At 41.3% G+C, this 16,979-nt stretch overlaps 1 protein-coding gene across 4 annotated transcripts in view; it reads right to left on the bottom strand.

The window, feature by feature from the left end:
* Window positions 1–2,115: 2,115 nt before the first annotated feature.
* Window positions 2,116–16,979, bottom strand: part of LOC105469919 (interleukin 20 receptor subunit beta) — a 43,305-nt gene continuing 28,441 nt past the window's right edge. For 2 of the 4 annotated variants that reach the window (XM_011721523.2, XM_024789171.2), the window contains one exon: window positions 2,116–3,149. In XM_011721523.2, the coding sequence (XP_011719825.2) occupies window positions 3,039–3,149 (111 nt within the window). In that variant the 3' untranslated portion in view covers window positions 2,116–3,038. Of the gene's footprint in view, window positions 3,150–11,724; window positions 12,348–16,979 lie in introns of those variants that run through there. The other 2 variants (XM_011721525.3, XM_071090965.1) reach the window with 2 other exon arrangements.

Genomic DNA, 16,979 nt, shown 5'->3' with positions numbered 1-16,979 from the left:
AAAATCAGCATTAAGATGCATTGCAGAGGTGACATTTCTCCTGGGCCATTTCAGTGGAAAAAAGTCAAAATATTTTTAATGTAATGTTTTGTAAAGACATGACTTCATATTAATATGTTTGATTCAGTACCAACAGTACCCTGTTCTTAGTCAAATTTGAAACCTACAATAGCCTTCCTTGTGACTAATCCTGAAGTCTAGATTCTTATCAAAATATGCAAAATATATATTATTTACTTGCTTTATCTGATAATAGTTGCAAAAAATACGCTATCAATACAAACAGTATAGATACTGAATAAAGTTTTTGTTTTAGACTACAAACACTTAAGTATTTGTTGCCAAATTACTTTGTTCTAGAATCTCTCATAATATCTCACACCATGTGACTATGCAGGGACTTATCTGACAGGTACTTCTGGGTCCATTGTTTCCATCCACTTTCATTTTGAAGAGGCTGCAACCTGCCCCCAGCCCCTGCTTCCTGCTCTACCTTTTCATTTTATCATGACTTACAAACTCCCAATATACTAAATAATTCACTTAATAATAATACTTTGTTATTGTGTTGTTATTTCTCCCTTACCCCATTGGAGTGTAAGCCTCATGGAGCAGGGATTTTATTCACTGGACCCTGGCAGTTGCACCCTAAAGGCAGGACTAAGAAAGCTGGGCTTGATTCTGGGGGCTCAGTGGACTCTACTGCGTTGGGCTGCAAGAGACAGTCTTCACTGAAACAGCAGAAGCTGCTGTAGGCCGCTCCCAGATACTCATTCCCCCCAGCGCGCGCGCACACACACAAGTATTTCCCCAGTTCCTGCAGGACTCATTGAGAGGCTGTGAAAACAAAGCAAACCAATAGTGCTGAGCCTGAGCCCCTGGACTCGGTGACTGGGCATCTGGAGGGTTGGAGCTTCTAGAAAAAAAGAGTGTGGCAGGAAGCTGTGCCTTATGATGAGTGACCCGGCTCCTGGTTTGCCCAGAGGAGTCCTGGTTTACAGCTGTGGTCCTGCTGTAATAACTAATCACATTCCTTTTCACCCATGTAAGTGTCCAGGTGTAGGGATAGATGCATTGGAGGGGCAGGGAGGAGGCCTGGGGACTTGGGACAGAAGTACTCCAGGGGAGAGGGAACAGCCAGCTGTAGAGGAGGCAGCCCCTCCACCATTGGGGGCTGGCAGGTCTGGTGCATGGCTGGGGCTCCATAAATGTATGTTCAGGGTAAGGGGAGACAACAGAAGAATCAAAATAAATTTCTGTGTACCTATAGATGCCAAAAAATGGATGGGCACTAGGACTAGTTGTGAGAGACTCAAGCAGAGGGAGGTCACGGTCCTTTCTCAGTTCTGGGCCTGGGCTGGGACAGAAGGATAGTGCCCCACCACCACCCCACCATAAGGGGGCAGGAAGAAAGAGGAGGGAGGGTGATGACTGGTATAGTAATAAGGTCTTTGTTTTTGCAAACTGAAAGTGTGTTTCCAGTTTGGGTCAAATATAAAATTAGCACACACACTCTAACAAACAACACACAGAAGCACACAAAATAATACAAAGGAAAAGAAGGAACAGGTCTTCAGTGATCTCATGCTCCTGGAGAGACCCCTCCAGGTGGTGAAGGGCTGTGGGCTTCTGGGGAAACACCCCGTTGATGCAGTTAGACTGTCCCATCACTGGGCTGGCTGGAAAGGGCCCAGGAAGTAGGGGTGAAGATAAACCAACTCAGAGGCTCCAGAGCTTCAAGGGGGTTAGAAAGCGAAGCGCAGGCCCTGCCCATCAATCCCTTCACCCCTCAAGAAGTTTCCTCCCCTCATTCCTTCTCTGCGGTTGGCTCTTTCTTCACCTGGTGGGGAAAAGGGGTGGGGAGAGGCATCCAGAGGTAGGTCCTAAATGAGCAGACTAAGACGGGCTGGGGATACCCTGAGGAAGCTGTCAAGGAAAAGAGGGTTCCCCAGGGATTTCCCATGGGGTGGGCCCTCCAGGAAAGGCCTAGAAGAACCCTGACCAGGTGAGGCTTATGCCAGCTGCCTCGGTTGGGGCCCCCAACCAGGCAGCCCTGGACTCTGGATTCCTGGGGCTGCTCCTCCCCTGTCCCCACCCCCACCCCCAGTCCTCTTGATCAAAGGTGTCCATTGGAGTCTCTCTGGACTTGAGGTTGACAATGTAACTAGAACTTTAAAGACCACTTTTGGCCAGGGTGGCCCCTTTTTATTTGCTAAATTCTGTACTTTAGCAACTCTACAGGAAAAAAGGAGCACAACAAACATGCACATGTTACTGACTTCTGCATTCTTGTCGCATTGCACACATACATTTCTCCTGCTGTCTGCAGTGTGCACACACTGTCAACACTTTACAGTAGTTCATGGATCCTCTGTGTTCATGCACATCCCATTTTCATTGCTGCTGTGACCTTCCTCCAGGTCACCTACTGTAGAGCTCACTGAGCCATTCCCCTCTGCACCGGCATTGGGCTTGAAGTGAACTCAACACCACTGCTCCCATGCTTCCTTTTCTCTCAAGGATTCTTCTGGGAAAGTGGGCTCTCCAAGCCACCCAGTGTGCAGAGTCCTTGATCATTCTTATCATACATTTACGTCCTGCTCTCCAAAAACACTGAATCAGTCAGACTTTAGAGTGTCACCAGTTTCCCTCTAGCCTTGCAAGTGCTGAGTGTATATATGTGTACGTGTGTATAGAGAGAGAGACTCTGTGTCTCTGTGTTTAGCAGGTGTGTAGGTAATTCCCCCATTACAGATGAGAAAATTTAGGACCAAAGAGATAAAGTCACTTCTCCCAGGGTTGCTCAGCCAGCAAATGGCAGCCCCCAGTCTAGAGGTCACATCTCCTAAGTCCCAGTCAGTGTTCTGTTAGACAAACCACCCTGCCTCTGGTGGTTGCTTCTAGACTTGTAGACAACAGGCTCTTCCTACTTCTCTCATCCCTTGTCTGTGTCGGAAAACAGAAACACGACTTGTCCCCTCATGGTTTCCACGTCATGTAGACCAGTTTCGCGGCTTCACCTGGGCCCTTCCGCAAGCCTATGAGATCCAGGCCCTGAGGAGTTCCTCAGGAGACATCACAGCTGTGGCACAAGCATCCACCTCCTCCCTTCTGCAGCTGATTAACTTCTGGGGTGAATTGGTTATTTTCTGAAAAATAATTTTCATTGATATTCATTAAAGGATAGTAGTAGTAATAGTAAAGAATATTATTAAAAGTTTAACTATTTGATTAATTAATTTCCAAGAAGCAAAAACAAAAACCGAAAAACAATTTCAACCCCTAGATGAGGGGCTTCCAACAGCTGCTAAGATTATCTCCCAGTTCACTACCCCGCAGTTCCCTTGAAGCCCTGCTTGGTCAGAGTTCCTCATTCTAAGACCCTGCCCCACAAAAACCCAGAATGTAATTCTCGTTCTTAGAAAAAAATTTAAAGGGAGGTGCGATGGCTCACACCTGCCTTGGGAGGCTGAAACAGGCAGATCGCTTGAGCCCAGGGCTTAGAGACCAGCCTGGGCAACATAGCAAGGCTCCCTCTCCACAAAAAATAAACTGGCCAGGCATGGTGGCACATGTCTGTGGTCTCAGCTACTCATGAGGCTGGGACAGGAGGATCAGTTGAGCCTGGGAGGTCAAGGCTGCAGTAAGCGCTCATCACACCGCTGCACTCCAGCCTAGGTAACAGAGCAAGACCCTGTCTCAACAACAACAAAAACAACAACAACAAAACCCTAACCTTCTTCCAGCAGAGAGCTCTGAGAATTATGACCTGGTCTGAGATGCTTTATGAACAGCACCTAGCATGGTGCCCAGTACAGAGAGGATGTTCCATAAATGGGAGTCCCTTCCTTGCTCATATATCAGGTTCCCGCCATCTTCTCCCAGTGGCCCCAGGAGACAATCATTACTAGTTATAAACATGCAGACATCAACTTTTCAGGTGGACTCTCCCACCTATTACTCACCTGCTCACCTCTGCCAAAATCTCTAAGTTCTTCTACAGTTATCTCTCTTGGCCCTTCCCCTCATCACTCCCAAGGGTACCACCTGGGCACAAATAGGCACAGTGGTTTCCTCCACCTCAGTTCCTCAGGAGGCATCAGCTTCATTGAGCCAGTCTCCCTTCATCCTTGTTGGCAAAATGGCAGCTATAGAGACTCACTCCTGGTGTCCATGGGCAAATGCCAACAGGAAGAGACAACGCACAAGCAGCGCTCACTAAGCAGGGGTGTTAGTGTGAAGGCCCTCGACTTGCTGCTGCCGGTGCAGTCAGATTCTCAGGACACTAACTCCCTACATCTGCAGTGGTCATACATGATTATTTTTTAAATTCCAGAACAGTGCTGTCTAATAGAAATATAATGTGAGCCACATATGCAATTTTTTAAATCTAGTAGCACATTTTAAAAGTAAAAAGAAACAGGTGGAACTAATTTTAATAATTTATTTAACAAATATATCCAAAATATTATCAATTTAACATGTCACTTAAAAAATGACTGAAATATTTTATAAACTTGTTTCATTCTGTCTTCAAAATCCATTCCGTATTTTATATTTACAATACATCTCAATTTGGACGAGCCACATTTCTAGTGTCTAACAGTCACATGTGACTAGTGGCTACTATACTAGACAGTGCAGTTCTAGCACATTAAAGTAAAACAAACAGCATAATCTCAGAATTTTGGAAGGTGCAAAACTGTGGTCCCACAGTTTAGTACTAATTTTCAAGCAAAGCTCAGCATATTTTGTAAAACTGGAATCAGTTTTCAACATTTGAAAATGGAGAGACTTCTCATAAAAATCTAGGTTTCTGGGCTTCTCATTTAAAACTTGGAGATCTGGCAGCACTGGCTCACACTTCCTCTTGGTAGCAACCTGCTGTCACTGAGAAGATGAAACATATTTGCCATGATCCCCATCCCCCTCCCTCTTGAGTTACATTCATTACACTACAAGTTCTTTCCTTTTTTTTTTTTTTCTTCTTTCCAGTGCCTGTGTGGACTCAGAGGCATGTGAGTTCACACAAACTCCACTTTCTATGAAGCATGCAAGGTCATACTTGGATGGGTCATTGAAGAGTTACTAATTTGGGGCCATCTTTATGCTTGCTACCTACATTACAGCAGAATGTGACAGCAAGAAGAGAAAGAATAAAGTGAGTCACAGAAAGGAAACGGAGACCCTTTAGCACCAAAGCACCCATTCCCATGAAGCAATTATGGATGAAAGACAAAAAAAATAAATTATATTTTTAAACAGAGAATATATACTGGGCAGAATTAATATAATTTTCCTTGCATATATAGTTTTTCTTTAGATTGTTACTTGGTGGGGTAGCATTTCAAGATGGCTGAATAGGAACACTATGGTCAGCAGCCCCCAGCGTGATCAACACAGAAGATGGGTGATTTCTGCATTTCCAACTGAGGTACCTGGTTCATCTCATTGGGACTGGCTGGACAGTGGGAGCAGCCCACAGAGAGCGAGCTGAAGCAGGGCAGGGCATTGCCTCACTGGGAAACACAAGGGGTTGTGGGATTTCCCTTTCCTAGCCAAGGAAAGGCGTGACAGACTACCTGGAAAAATGGGGCACTCCCGCCCAAATACCGCACTTTTCCCAAGGTCTTAGCAACCAACAGACAAGATGATTCTCTCCTGTGCCTGGCTTGGCAGGTCTCATGCCCCGGGAGCCTTGCTCACTGCTAGCACAGCAGTCTGAGATCAATCTGTGAGGTGGCAGCCTGGCTGGGGGAGGAGCGTCCGTCATTGCTGAGGCTTGAGTAGGTAAACAGAGCCAGGAAGCTCGAACTGGGCGGAGCCCACCACAGCTCAACAATGCCTACTGCTTCTAGACTCCACCTCTGTGGGCAGGGCATAGCTGAACAAAAGGCAGCAGACAACTTCTGCAGATGTGAAGAGAGCAGTTGTTCTCCCAGCACGGCATTTGAGCTCTGAGAACGGACAGACCGCCTCCTCAAGTAGGTCCCTGACCCCTGTGTAGCCTAACTGGGAGACACCTCCCAGTAGGGGCCGACAGACACCTCATATAGGCAGCTGCCTCTCTGGGATAAAGCTTCCAGAGGAAGGATCAGGAAGCAATATTTGCTGTTCAGTAATATTTGCTGTTCTACAGCCTGACACCCAGGCAAATGGTCTGGAGTGGACCTCCAGCAAACTCCAACAGACCTGCAGCTGAGGGACCTGACTGTTAGAAGGAAAACTAACAAACAAAAAGGACTAGCATCAACATCAACAAAAAGATCATCTACAGCAAAACCCCATCTGTAGGTCACCAACATCAAAGACCAAAGGTAGATATAACCACAAAGATGGGGAGAAACCAGAGCAGAAAAGCTGAAAATTTAAAAAATCAGAGCACCTCTTCTCCTCCAAAGGATCACAGCTCCTCAGCAGCAATGTTATAAAGCTGCATGGAGAATGACTTTGACGAGTTGACAGAAGTAGGCTTCAGAAGGTCAGTAATAACAAACTTCTCCAAGCTAAAGGAGGATGTTGAAACCCATCTCAAGGAAGCTAAAAGCCTTGAAAAAAGATTAGATGAATGCTAACTAGAATAAACAGTGTAGAGAAGACCTTAAATGACCTGATGGAGTTGAAAACCATGGCACAAGAATTTTGTGACATGTGCACAAGCTTCAATAGCCAATCAGATTAAGTGGAAGAAAGGCTATCAGTGATTGAAGATCAAATTAATGAAATAAAGCAAGAAGACAAGGTTAGAGAAAAAAGAGTAAAAGTAAAAGAACAAAGCCTCCAAGAAATATGGGACTATGTGAAAATACCAAATTTACATTTGATTGGTGTACCTGAAAGTGATGGGGAGAATGGAGCCAAGTTGGAAAACACTCTTCAGGGTATTATCTGAGAGAACTTCCCCAATATAGCAAAGCAGGCCAACATTCAAATTCAGAAAATACAGAGAACACCACAAAGATATTCCTCGAGAAGAGCAACCCCAAGACACATAATTGTCAGATTCACAAAGGTAGAAATACAGGAAAAAATGTGAAGGGCAGCCAGAGAGAAAGGTCGGGTTACCCACAAAGGGAAACTCATCAGATTAATAGCAGATCTCTTGGCAGAAACCCTGCAAGCCAGAAGAGAGTGGAGGCCAATATTCAACATTCTTAAAGAAAACAATTTTCAATCCGGAATTTCATATCCAGCCAAACTAAGCTTCATAAGTGAAGGAGAAATAAAATCCTTTACAGACAAGAAAATGCTGAGAGATTTTGTCACCACCAGGCCTGCCTTACAAGAGATCCTGAAGGAAGCACTAAGCATGGAAAGAAACAACTGGTACCAGCCACTGCAAAAACATGCCAAATAGCAAAGACCATCGATGCTAGGAAGAAACTGCATCAACTAATGGGCAAAATAACCAGCTAACGTCATAATCACAGGATCAAATTCATACATAACAATATTAACCTTAAAGGTAAATGGGCTAAATGCCCCAATTAAAAGACACAGATTGACAAATTGGATAGAGTCAAGACCCATCAGTGTGCTGTATCCAGGAGATCCATCTGACGTGCAAAGACGCACGTAGGCTCAAAATAAAGGGAAGGAGGAAGATCTACCAAGCAAATGGAAAGCAAAAAAAAAAAAAAGCAGCAGTGGTTACAATCCTAGTCTCTGATAAAACAGACTTTAAACCAACAAAGATCAAAAGAGACAAAGAAAGGCATTACATAATGGTAAAGGAATCAATTCAACAAGAAGATTTAACGATCCTAAATATGTATGCACCCAATACAGGAGCACCCAGATTCATAAAGCAAGTCCTTAGAGACTTACAAAGAGACTTAAGACTCTCACACAATAATAATGGGAGACTGTAACACCCCACTGTCAATATTAGACAGATCAACGAGACAGAAGGTTAACAAGGATATCCAGGACCTGAACTCAGCTCTGCAACAAGCAGACCTAATAGACATCTACAGAACTCTCCACCCCAAATCAGTAGAATACACATTCTTCTCAACACCACATCGCATTTATTCTAAAATTGACCACATAATTGGAAGTAAAGCACTCCTCAGCAAATGTAAAAGAACAGAAATCACAACAAACTGTCTCTCAGACCACAGTGCAATCAAATTAGAACTCAGGATTAAGAAACTCACTCAAAACCGCTTAACTACATGGAAACTGAACAACTTGCTCCTGAATGACTACTGGGTAAATAACGAAATGAAAGCAGAAATAAAGATGTTCTTTGAAACCAATGAGAACAAAGACCTCACGTACCAGAATCTCTGGGACACATTTAAAGCAGTGTGTAGAGGGAAATGTATAACGCTAAATGCCCACAAGAGAAAAACAGGAAAGATCTAAAATTGACACCCTAACATCACAATTAAAAGAACTAGAGAAGCAAGAACAAACACATTCAAAAGCTAGCAGAAGGCAAGAAATAACTAAGTTCAGAGCAGAACTGAAAGAGATAGGCACACAAAAAACCCTTCAAAAAATAAATGAATCCAGGAGCTGGTTTTTTGAAAAGATCAACAAAATTGATAGACTGCTAGCAAGACTAACAAAGAAGAAAAGAGAGAAGAATCAAATAGACACAATAAAAAATGATAAAGGGGATATCACCACCAATCCCACAGAAATACAAACTACCATCAGAGAAAACTATAAACAACTGTATGCAAATAAACTAGAAAATCTAGAAGAAATGGATAAATTCCTGGACACATACGCCCTCTCAAGACTAAACCAGGAAGAAGTTCAATCTCTGAATACACCAATAACAGGCTCTGAAATTGAGGCAATAATTAATAGCCTACCAACCAAAAAAAGTCCAGGACCAGATGGATTCACAGCTGAATTCTACCAGAGGTACAAAGAGGAGATGGTACCTTTCCTTCTGAAACTATTCCAATCAATAGAAAAAGAGGAAATTCTTCCCTAACTCATTTTATGAGGCCAGCATCATCCTGATACCAAAGCCTTGCAGAGACACAACAAAAAAAGAGAATTTTAAACCAATATCCCTGATGAACATCGATGCGAAAATCCTCAATAAAATACTGGCAAACCGAATCCAGCAGCACATCAAAAAGCTTATCCACCACTATCAACTCGGTTTCATCCCTGGCTATGCAGGGCTGGTTCAACATATGCAAATCAATAAATGTAATCCAGCATATAAACAGAACCAAAGACAAAAACCACATGATTATCTCAATAGATGCAGAAAAGGCCCTCGACAAAATTCAACAGTCCTTCATGCTAAAAACTCTCAATAAACTAGGTATTGACGGAACGTATCTCAAAATAATAAGAGCTATTTATGACAAACCCACAGCCGATATAATACTGAGTGGGCAAAAACTGGAAGCATTCTGTTTGAAAACCGGCACAAGACAAGGATGCCCTCTCTCATCACTCCTATTCAACATAGTGTTGGAAGTTCTGGCCAGGGCAATCAGACAAGAGAAGGAAATAAAGGGTATTTGATTAGGAAATGAGGAAGTCAAATTGTCCCTCTTTGCAGATGACATGATTGTATATTTAGAAAACCCCATCATCTTGGTCCAAAATCTCCTGAAGCTGATAAGCAACTTAAGCAAAGTCTCAGGATACAAAATCAATGTGCAATAATCACAAGCATTCCTATACACCATTAACAGACAAACAGAGAGCCAAATCATAGTGAACTCCCATTCACAATTGCTACAAAGAGAATAAAATACCTAGGAATCCAACTTACAAGGGATGTGAAGGACCTCTGCAAGGAGAACTACAAACCACTGCTCAATGAAATAAAAGAGGACACAAACAAATGGAAGAATATTCCATGCTCATGGATAGGAAGAATCAATATTGTGAAAATGGCCATACTGTCAAAAGTAATTTATAGATTCAATGCCATCGCTATCAAGCTACCAATGACTTTCTTCATAGAATTGGGAAAAACTACTTTAAAATTCATATGGAACCAAAAAAGACCCCGCATTGCCAAGACAATCCTAAGCCAAAAGAACAAAGCTGGAGGCATCACACTGCCTGACTTCAAACTAGTCTTCAAACAAGTCTACAGTAGCCAAAACAGCATGGTACTGGTACCAAAACAGATATATAGGCCAATGGAACAGAACAGAGCCCTCAGAAATAACACCACACATCTACAACCATCTGATCTTTGACAAAACTGACAAAAACAAGAATTGGGAAAGGATTCCCTATTTAATAAATGGTGCTGGGAAAACTGGCTAGCCATATGTAGAAAGCTGAAACTGGATCCCTTCCTTACACCTGATACAAAAATTAATTCAAGATGGATTAAAGACTTAAATGTTAGACCTAAAACCATAAAAATCCTAGAAGAAAACCTAGGCAATACCATTCAGGACATAGGCATGGGCTAGGACTTCATGACTAAAACACCAAAAGCAAAGGCAACGAAAGTCAAAATAGATAAATGGGATCTAATTAACCTAAAGAGTTTCTGCACAGCAAAAGAAACTACCATCAGAGTGAACAGGCAACCTACAGAATGGGAGAAAATTTTTGCAATCTACCCATCTGACAAAGGACTAATATTCAGAATCTACAAAGAACTCAAACAAATTTACAAGTAAAAAGCAAACAACCCCATCAAAAAGTGAGCAAAGGATATGAACAGAAACTTCTCAAAAGAAAACATTCATGCAGCCAACAGACACATGAAGAAAATGCTTATCATCACTGGTCATCAGAGAAATGCAAACCAAAATCACAATGAGATACCATCTCACGCCAGTTAGAATGGCAATCATTAAAAAGTCAGGAAACAACAGATGCTAGAGAGGATATGGAGAAATAGGAATGCTTTTATACTGTTGGTGGGAGTGTAAATTAGTTCAACTATTGTGGAAGACAGTGTGGTGATTCCTCAAGGATCTAGAATTACAATTACCATTTGACCCAGCAATCCCATTACCTGGTATATACCCAAAGGATTATTAATCATGCTGCTGTAAAGACACATGCACAGGTATGTTTATTGTGCCACTATTCACAATAGCAAAGACTTGGAACCAACCCAAATATCCATCAACATATATACCATGGAATACTATGCAGCCATAAAAAAAGGATGAATTCATGTCCTTTGGAGGGACATGGATGAAGCTGGAAATCATCATTCTCAGCAAACTACCGCAAGGACAGAAAACCAAACACCACATGTTCTCACTCATAGTTGGGAACTGAACAATGAGATCACTTGGACACAGTGTGGGGAACATCACATACTGGGGGGGCCTGTTGGGGGGTGGGCTTAGGGGAGGGATAGCATTAGGAGAAATACCTAATGTAAATGATGAGTTGATGGGTGCAGCAAACCAACATGGCACATGTATACCTATGTAACAAACCTGCAGGTTGTATACATGTACCCTAGAACTTAAAGTATAATAATAATTTTAAAAAAGATTGTTACTTGGTGATATACACTTTAATGGAAAAAATTCTTAATGTCATATTTCAGAGTGCAACCATCACCTACTATAAAATTTTAGACATAGACATGAAATGTTTCATCTTTACAGATAAATTAAACACAAAGTCAGTGGACCCTTTTGAAGAATTGTCAAGGGTTTCTGATTGGTAATTTTCCATGGTTTAGTTGGAAAGATGAGTCGACTTTGCAAGGATGGCTAGATATCACTTTTTAATAGTTTGGAGTATTATCTGTAAGTAACAGAAATGTAGAAATGCAGCTAGGCTATGCTAAAGTCATAGCGGAGAGAGGGGAGGTGGCAGTATTGATTCACAGCTCAAGAATGTGTGTGGGATTCAATGGACATTAGTGATCTGCTTCTCAAACACAGCACTGTGGGGAAATGCATAGACTCAGATAATTTGCCCACTTTAAAAATCTTGGCGTGACATAAGAATAAAAGTTAAAAGCCTTACGGAAGGGAATGTCTGTAGGAACAGACATCAGAATGATGTAGGAAGAATGGTAACAGAGAACAGGGAAGCAAAAGGTAGTCAAGGGTAGTGACATCTATCTGCCATGGATGAAATTGGTCATACTGTCATAGAGTCTTCCAGTCTCTGGTTTCATCTAAGCTATTTCGTTTTCTCCAAAAGCTGATTTTAGGGTGTGGCTCGTGATGCATCTGGATTCCTAGGAGATCTTACCAGTTGAAGACTCTTCTTGTGTACCTCAAATCCTATAAGTTATTAACCCTTTACATGGTTCTTTCCCTGTCTCTTTACCCTGTTCCTCACTAACAAGGCACTGGGTCTTGGGAAGATCTTCATTCCCCTGATCTTGAGGTAGAGAGAAAAACTCTTCTGGCCCCCTGATAGAACTAGAAGAGAAAACATAAGAGAGAGTGTTAAGAGTGTAGTTGCCTGTAAGAATAAGCATGGACAGCAGAGTTCAGAGAGAAATCACAACAGAAAACCACCTGGTGGAGCCCAGCTGAGGAAGGCTGAGGAAGGCTGAGCTTTTTACCGTGTATGAGAAAGAAGAGCTATTGATATGCCTCATCCAGAAATGCTCCCTACCATTACCATCACTTTGGATTAGGTCAGGGAATTCCTCTTTTATTGCAGGTTTCTACTTCCACTTATGTCAGAGGAGCGCCAATCAGACCAACACTCCTCAGATAACAACTTTTAAAACTGACCCAAATGTTAAAAACAGATTCTTAAATCGTGGTAGAGCAACTGAAAGTTCATGCTTGGAAGAAGGGAATGTCACTGGGTGAGTTTCCCATTTTTCACAGCTCCTTGCCTGAAGGCAGGTCCCACTTGGTGCCATAAAAAGTCTTACTGTTTTTGAAAAGCCAAAAAACAGAGATTGGTGCAAACACAGAAGTTAGAAAGTAAGAGGAAAAATCCCAAAAAGGAGAGAGCCAGAAAAGGGGAGCTATAATTCTGTACATAAATTCTGCCCAAATATCTGATTTATCTTCGAACTGTGTGAGGTGCAGGTGTGGGGAAAGCTCCTACCAGTCTGTCTAAGGCTAAACAGTCTAATAGATATCAACTGCCTACTGCATAGGAGATCAAAGTTGAGTCTGTCTTCCAAACTAACTGCTTACTAAAGCAAATAAACAAACAAACAAAAACAAAACAAAACAAAAAAACACAATAGTTTTCAGAGGAACATGACAGAATCCAAAATCTCTGTAACATATTTTTGGCAGTATCCAGACTATAATCCAAAATCACTAGACACACAAAATATAGGAAAATGTGACCTATACCAAATACAAAACAATCAATAAAGGCCAACCTTGACATGACCCACCTAGTGAAATTAACAAAGATTTTAAAGTAAAGCAGACAAAAGTATTATAATGATGCTCAAAGACAGAAGAAAATAGTCTCATAATAAATGACCAAATAGAAAATCTCAGCAGAGAATATATACTATAAAAAGGAAACAAATGGAAATTCTAGAATTGAAAAATACAATAACTGAAATTTAAATACAAAATTCACTAGACGTGCCTAAAATCAGACTGGTGATAACAGAAGAGTCAGGGAACAAGAAGATAGGTTAATAAAATTATTCAATCTGAAGAATAAAGAAGAGGAAAAGAAGTTTTTTATAAAAACAAATGGAGCCTCAGGGATCTATGGAGACAATATCTGAAGGTCTAATATAAATAAGATTGGACTCACAGAAGGAGAGAAGAGAATGAGAAAAAAAGAAAACCTGAAGAAATATGGGCTGGGAGCAGTGGTTCATGTCTATTAAGCTCAACACTTTGGGAGGCCAAGGCAGTAGGATATAACTTGAGCCCAGGAGATCCAGACGAGCCTGGGCAACATACAGAGAACCCCATTGTTACAAAAAATAAAATAATTAGCTGTGGCCAGGCGCAGTGGCTCATGCCTATAATCCCAGCACTTTGGGAGGCCAAAGTGGGAGGATTGCTTGAGCCCAGGAGTTCAAGACCAACCTGGACAACATAGCAAGACCCTGTCTCTACAAAAAAATTAAAAATTAGCTGGTTGCTCTGTCACATGCCTGTAGTCCAAACTACTCAAGAGGCTGAAGTGGGAGGATCACTTGAACCCAGAAGGTCAAGGCTGCAGTGAGCCATGATCACGCCACTGCACTCCAGCCTGAGTGGCAGAATGAGGCCCTGTCTCTAAAAAAACAAAAAGAAAAAAAAAATGGCTGACATTTTTCCAAATTGTAGCTTAAAAATATACACATTTACAGATTCAAGAAGCTCAATATACTATAAGCAAGATAAATATAATGCAAACCCCATCTAGGCATGTTATAATTTAACCGGTGAAAACCAATGGTAATTTAAAATCAGCAAGAGAAAGAGAACCTATTCACATAGGGGAATGATGTTAAAAAAATCATGGCTATTTACTTATCAGAAACAATGTAAGCTAGAAGACAATTAAACAACACTTTTAAAGTAGTTAGAGCTGGGTGCAGTGGCTCTCGCACATGTCATCCCAGCACTTTGGGAGGCCGAGAAAGCGGATTGTTTAAGCCCAGGAGTTCCAGACTAGCCTGGGCAACATAGCAAGATGCCATCTCTATTAAAATAAAATGTTATTACTTTTGAAATATTATAATTAATATTTAAAATAAAAATATAGTAAGAAAAAATTGTCAACCAAGAATCCAGCAAAAATATCCTTCAAGAATGAAAGCAAAATAAAGACATTTTCAGATAAAAGAAATCTAAGAGAATTTGTCACTAGCAGATCTACATTACTAAACCTATGACAGAAAAAAGACAAGAAGTTTTATAAAATGACAGGAAGCCCATACCAGATGGAAATGCAGATCTCAGAAAAGAGGAGAGAGTTCCAGAAATGGTAAATATGTGGGTAAATATAAAAGATTATTTTAAATACCTTAAAAATATATATGACTATGTAAAGCAAAAATTATTCCAACGTTCTTCCAAGATTCTCACATTTCATGTGAAATGATATAATATTAATTCTAAGTAGACTGTGAAAAGTTAAGAATATGTATATTGTAACTCCTAGGACAACCATGAAAAAGTAATGTGAAGAAGAATAACTAAAAAGCCACTAAAGTGAAATTCAAAAAAAAATTTTTAATTAACCCAAAAAGAGGCAGAAAAAGAAGAACAGAAGGGGGGAAAAAAAACAGAAAATAAAATCATAGACCTAAAGTCAACCATATCAATCATTAGATTAAATTTAATGGAGGCTGGGCTCAGTGGCTCACACCTGTAATCCCAACACTTTGGGAGGCCAAGGCGGGTGGATCACCTGAGGTCAGGAACTCAAAACCAACCTGACCAATCTGGTGAAATCTCGTCTCTACTAAAATACAAAAATTAGCCAGGTGTGGTGGCATGCACCTGTAGTCCCAGCTACTCGGGAGGCTGAGACAGGAGAATTCCTTAAACCCGGGAGGCAGAGGTTGCAGTGAGCCAAGATCATGCCACTGTACTCCAGCCTGGGTGACAGAGCGGGACTCCGTCTCAAAAAAAAAAAAAAAAAAAAAAAGTTAGTGGACTAAAAATACCAGTTTAAAGGCAGAGGTTATCAGAATGGATTTATACCAAAAAATAATAATAGAAAAGAATGACTATATGCTGTCTATAAGAGACACACCTTAAATATAAATATACAGCTAGATTTAAAGTAAAAATATGTTAAAAAAAAAAAAAAAAAAGGATATACTGATATCACACTAAGAAATATTACCAGAGGTAAAGAAGAGCATATCATAATGATAAAAGACTCCATTACTTGGGAAATCATAACAAAATTTGAATACACTTAAATGTCAAAATGTGAATACACTTAAAACGGAGCCTCAAAATACATTAAGGAAAATTTGACATAAAGAGAGAAACAGGCCAGGTGTGATGAATCACGCCTGTAATTCCAACACTTTGAGAAGCCAAGGTGGGTGGATCACGAGGTCAGGAGTTCGAGACCAGCCTGGCCAACATGGTGAAACTCCTGTCTCCATTAAAAATACAAAAATTTGCTGGGTGTGGTGGCAGGCGTTTGTAATCCCACTTCCTCAGGAGGCTGAGGCAGGAGAATTGCTTGAACTCCGGAGGCAGAGGTTGCAGTAAGCCAAGATTGCGCCACTGCACTCCAGCCTGGGCGACAACAGTGAAACTCCATCTCGGAAAAAAAAAAAAAAGAGAGAGAGAAGAGAGAGAGAGAAAGACACGCCCGCACTCATAGTGGCATTTTGATATACTACTCTCGATATTAAAACAACTGTACAAAAGAAAAAAAAGACAAAGATGATCTGAACAATACCATGAAACTTTTTGACCTAATCGATATTTATAAAATACTTCCCCAATAACTACAGAATACATATCCTTTCATGCTTCAAGATACTTTGAGACCCTCATGTTCTTGCTGAAGGGTAATAAAGGCCCACTCTCTTTCCCGGGGTTTGATATATCCCATTGCCTTTATGCATAGCAGTAAGTCATTCAGTGATTCAGAGAAGGATGGAGGGGGAACTGATAAAAAGGACACTGCCAAGCTTTATGACAAGAAATGATTCAATAAATATAAAGCCTTCGAACAGTATCTGGCACTTAGCTCTGTTGTTATGACTACCCAGAAGTATGGGAGAGAAGGGAGATCTGGCATTAGGATAACAGAGTGGAGGGGTGTCCTGAAAACTGATTTATAGTGAGAATTATTCCTCCTGTGTAGGGCGAGAAAGCAGGGCCTCAGAGATGTCACGAGGATGACTCCTTTCAGAAACAGTGACTCCAGACTGATAAGGAGCTACGGGCATGTATAAGTTGCAGACAGTTCTGGCTTTAGTTGCTTTCCAGAAGCTGACACTGGCTCCCTCCTCCCAGGAGAGAACTGTGAGAATTCCCTAGGGTGACAGGGATGGGGCTTTTTGATTTTGTTTTTGTTGTTTTTGTTTTGTTTTGCTTTGTTGCACTACTTTGTGTGGTTGAGGTCTGGGGGTTGGGGTGAAACATCTGCAGAGG

This window comes from Macaca nemestrina, chromosome 2 (genome assembly GCF_043159975.1).
Source record: "Macaca nemestrina isolate mMacNem1 chromosome 2, mMacNem.hap1, whole genome shotgun sequence".
Lineage (NCBI taxonomy): Eukaryota > Metazoa > Chordata > Mammalia > Primates > Cercopithecidae > Macaca > Macaca nemestrina.
This window is presented reverse-complemented; position numbering and strand designations above follow the sequence as displayed.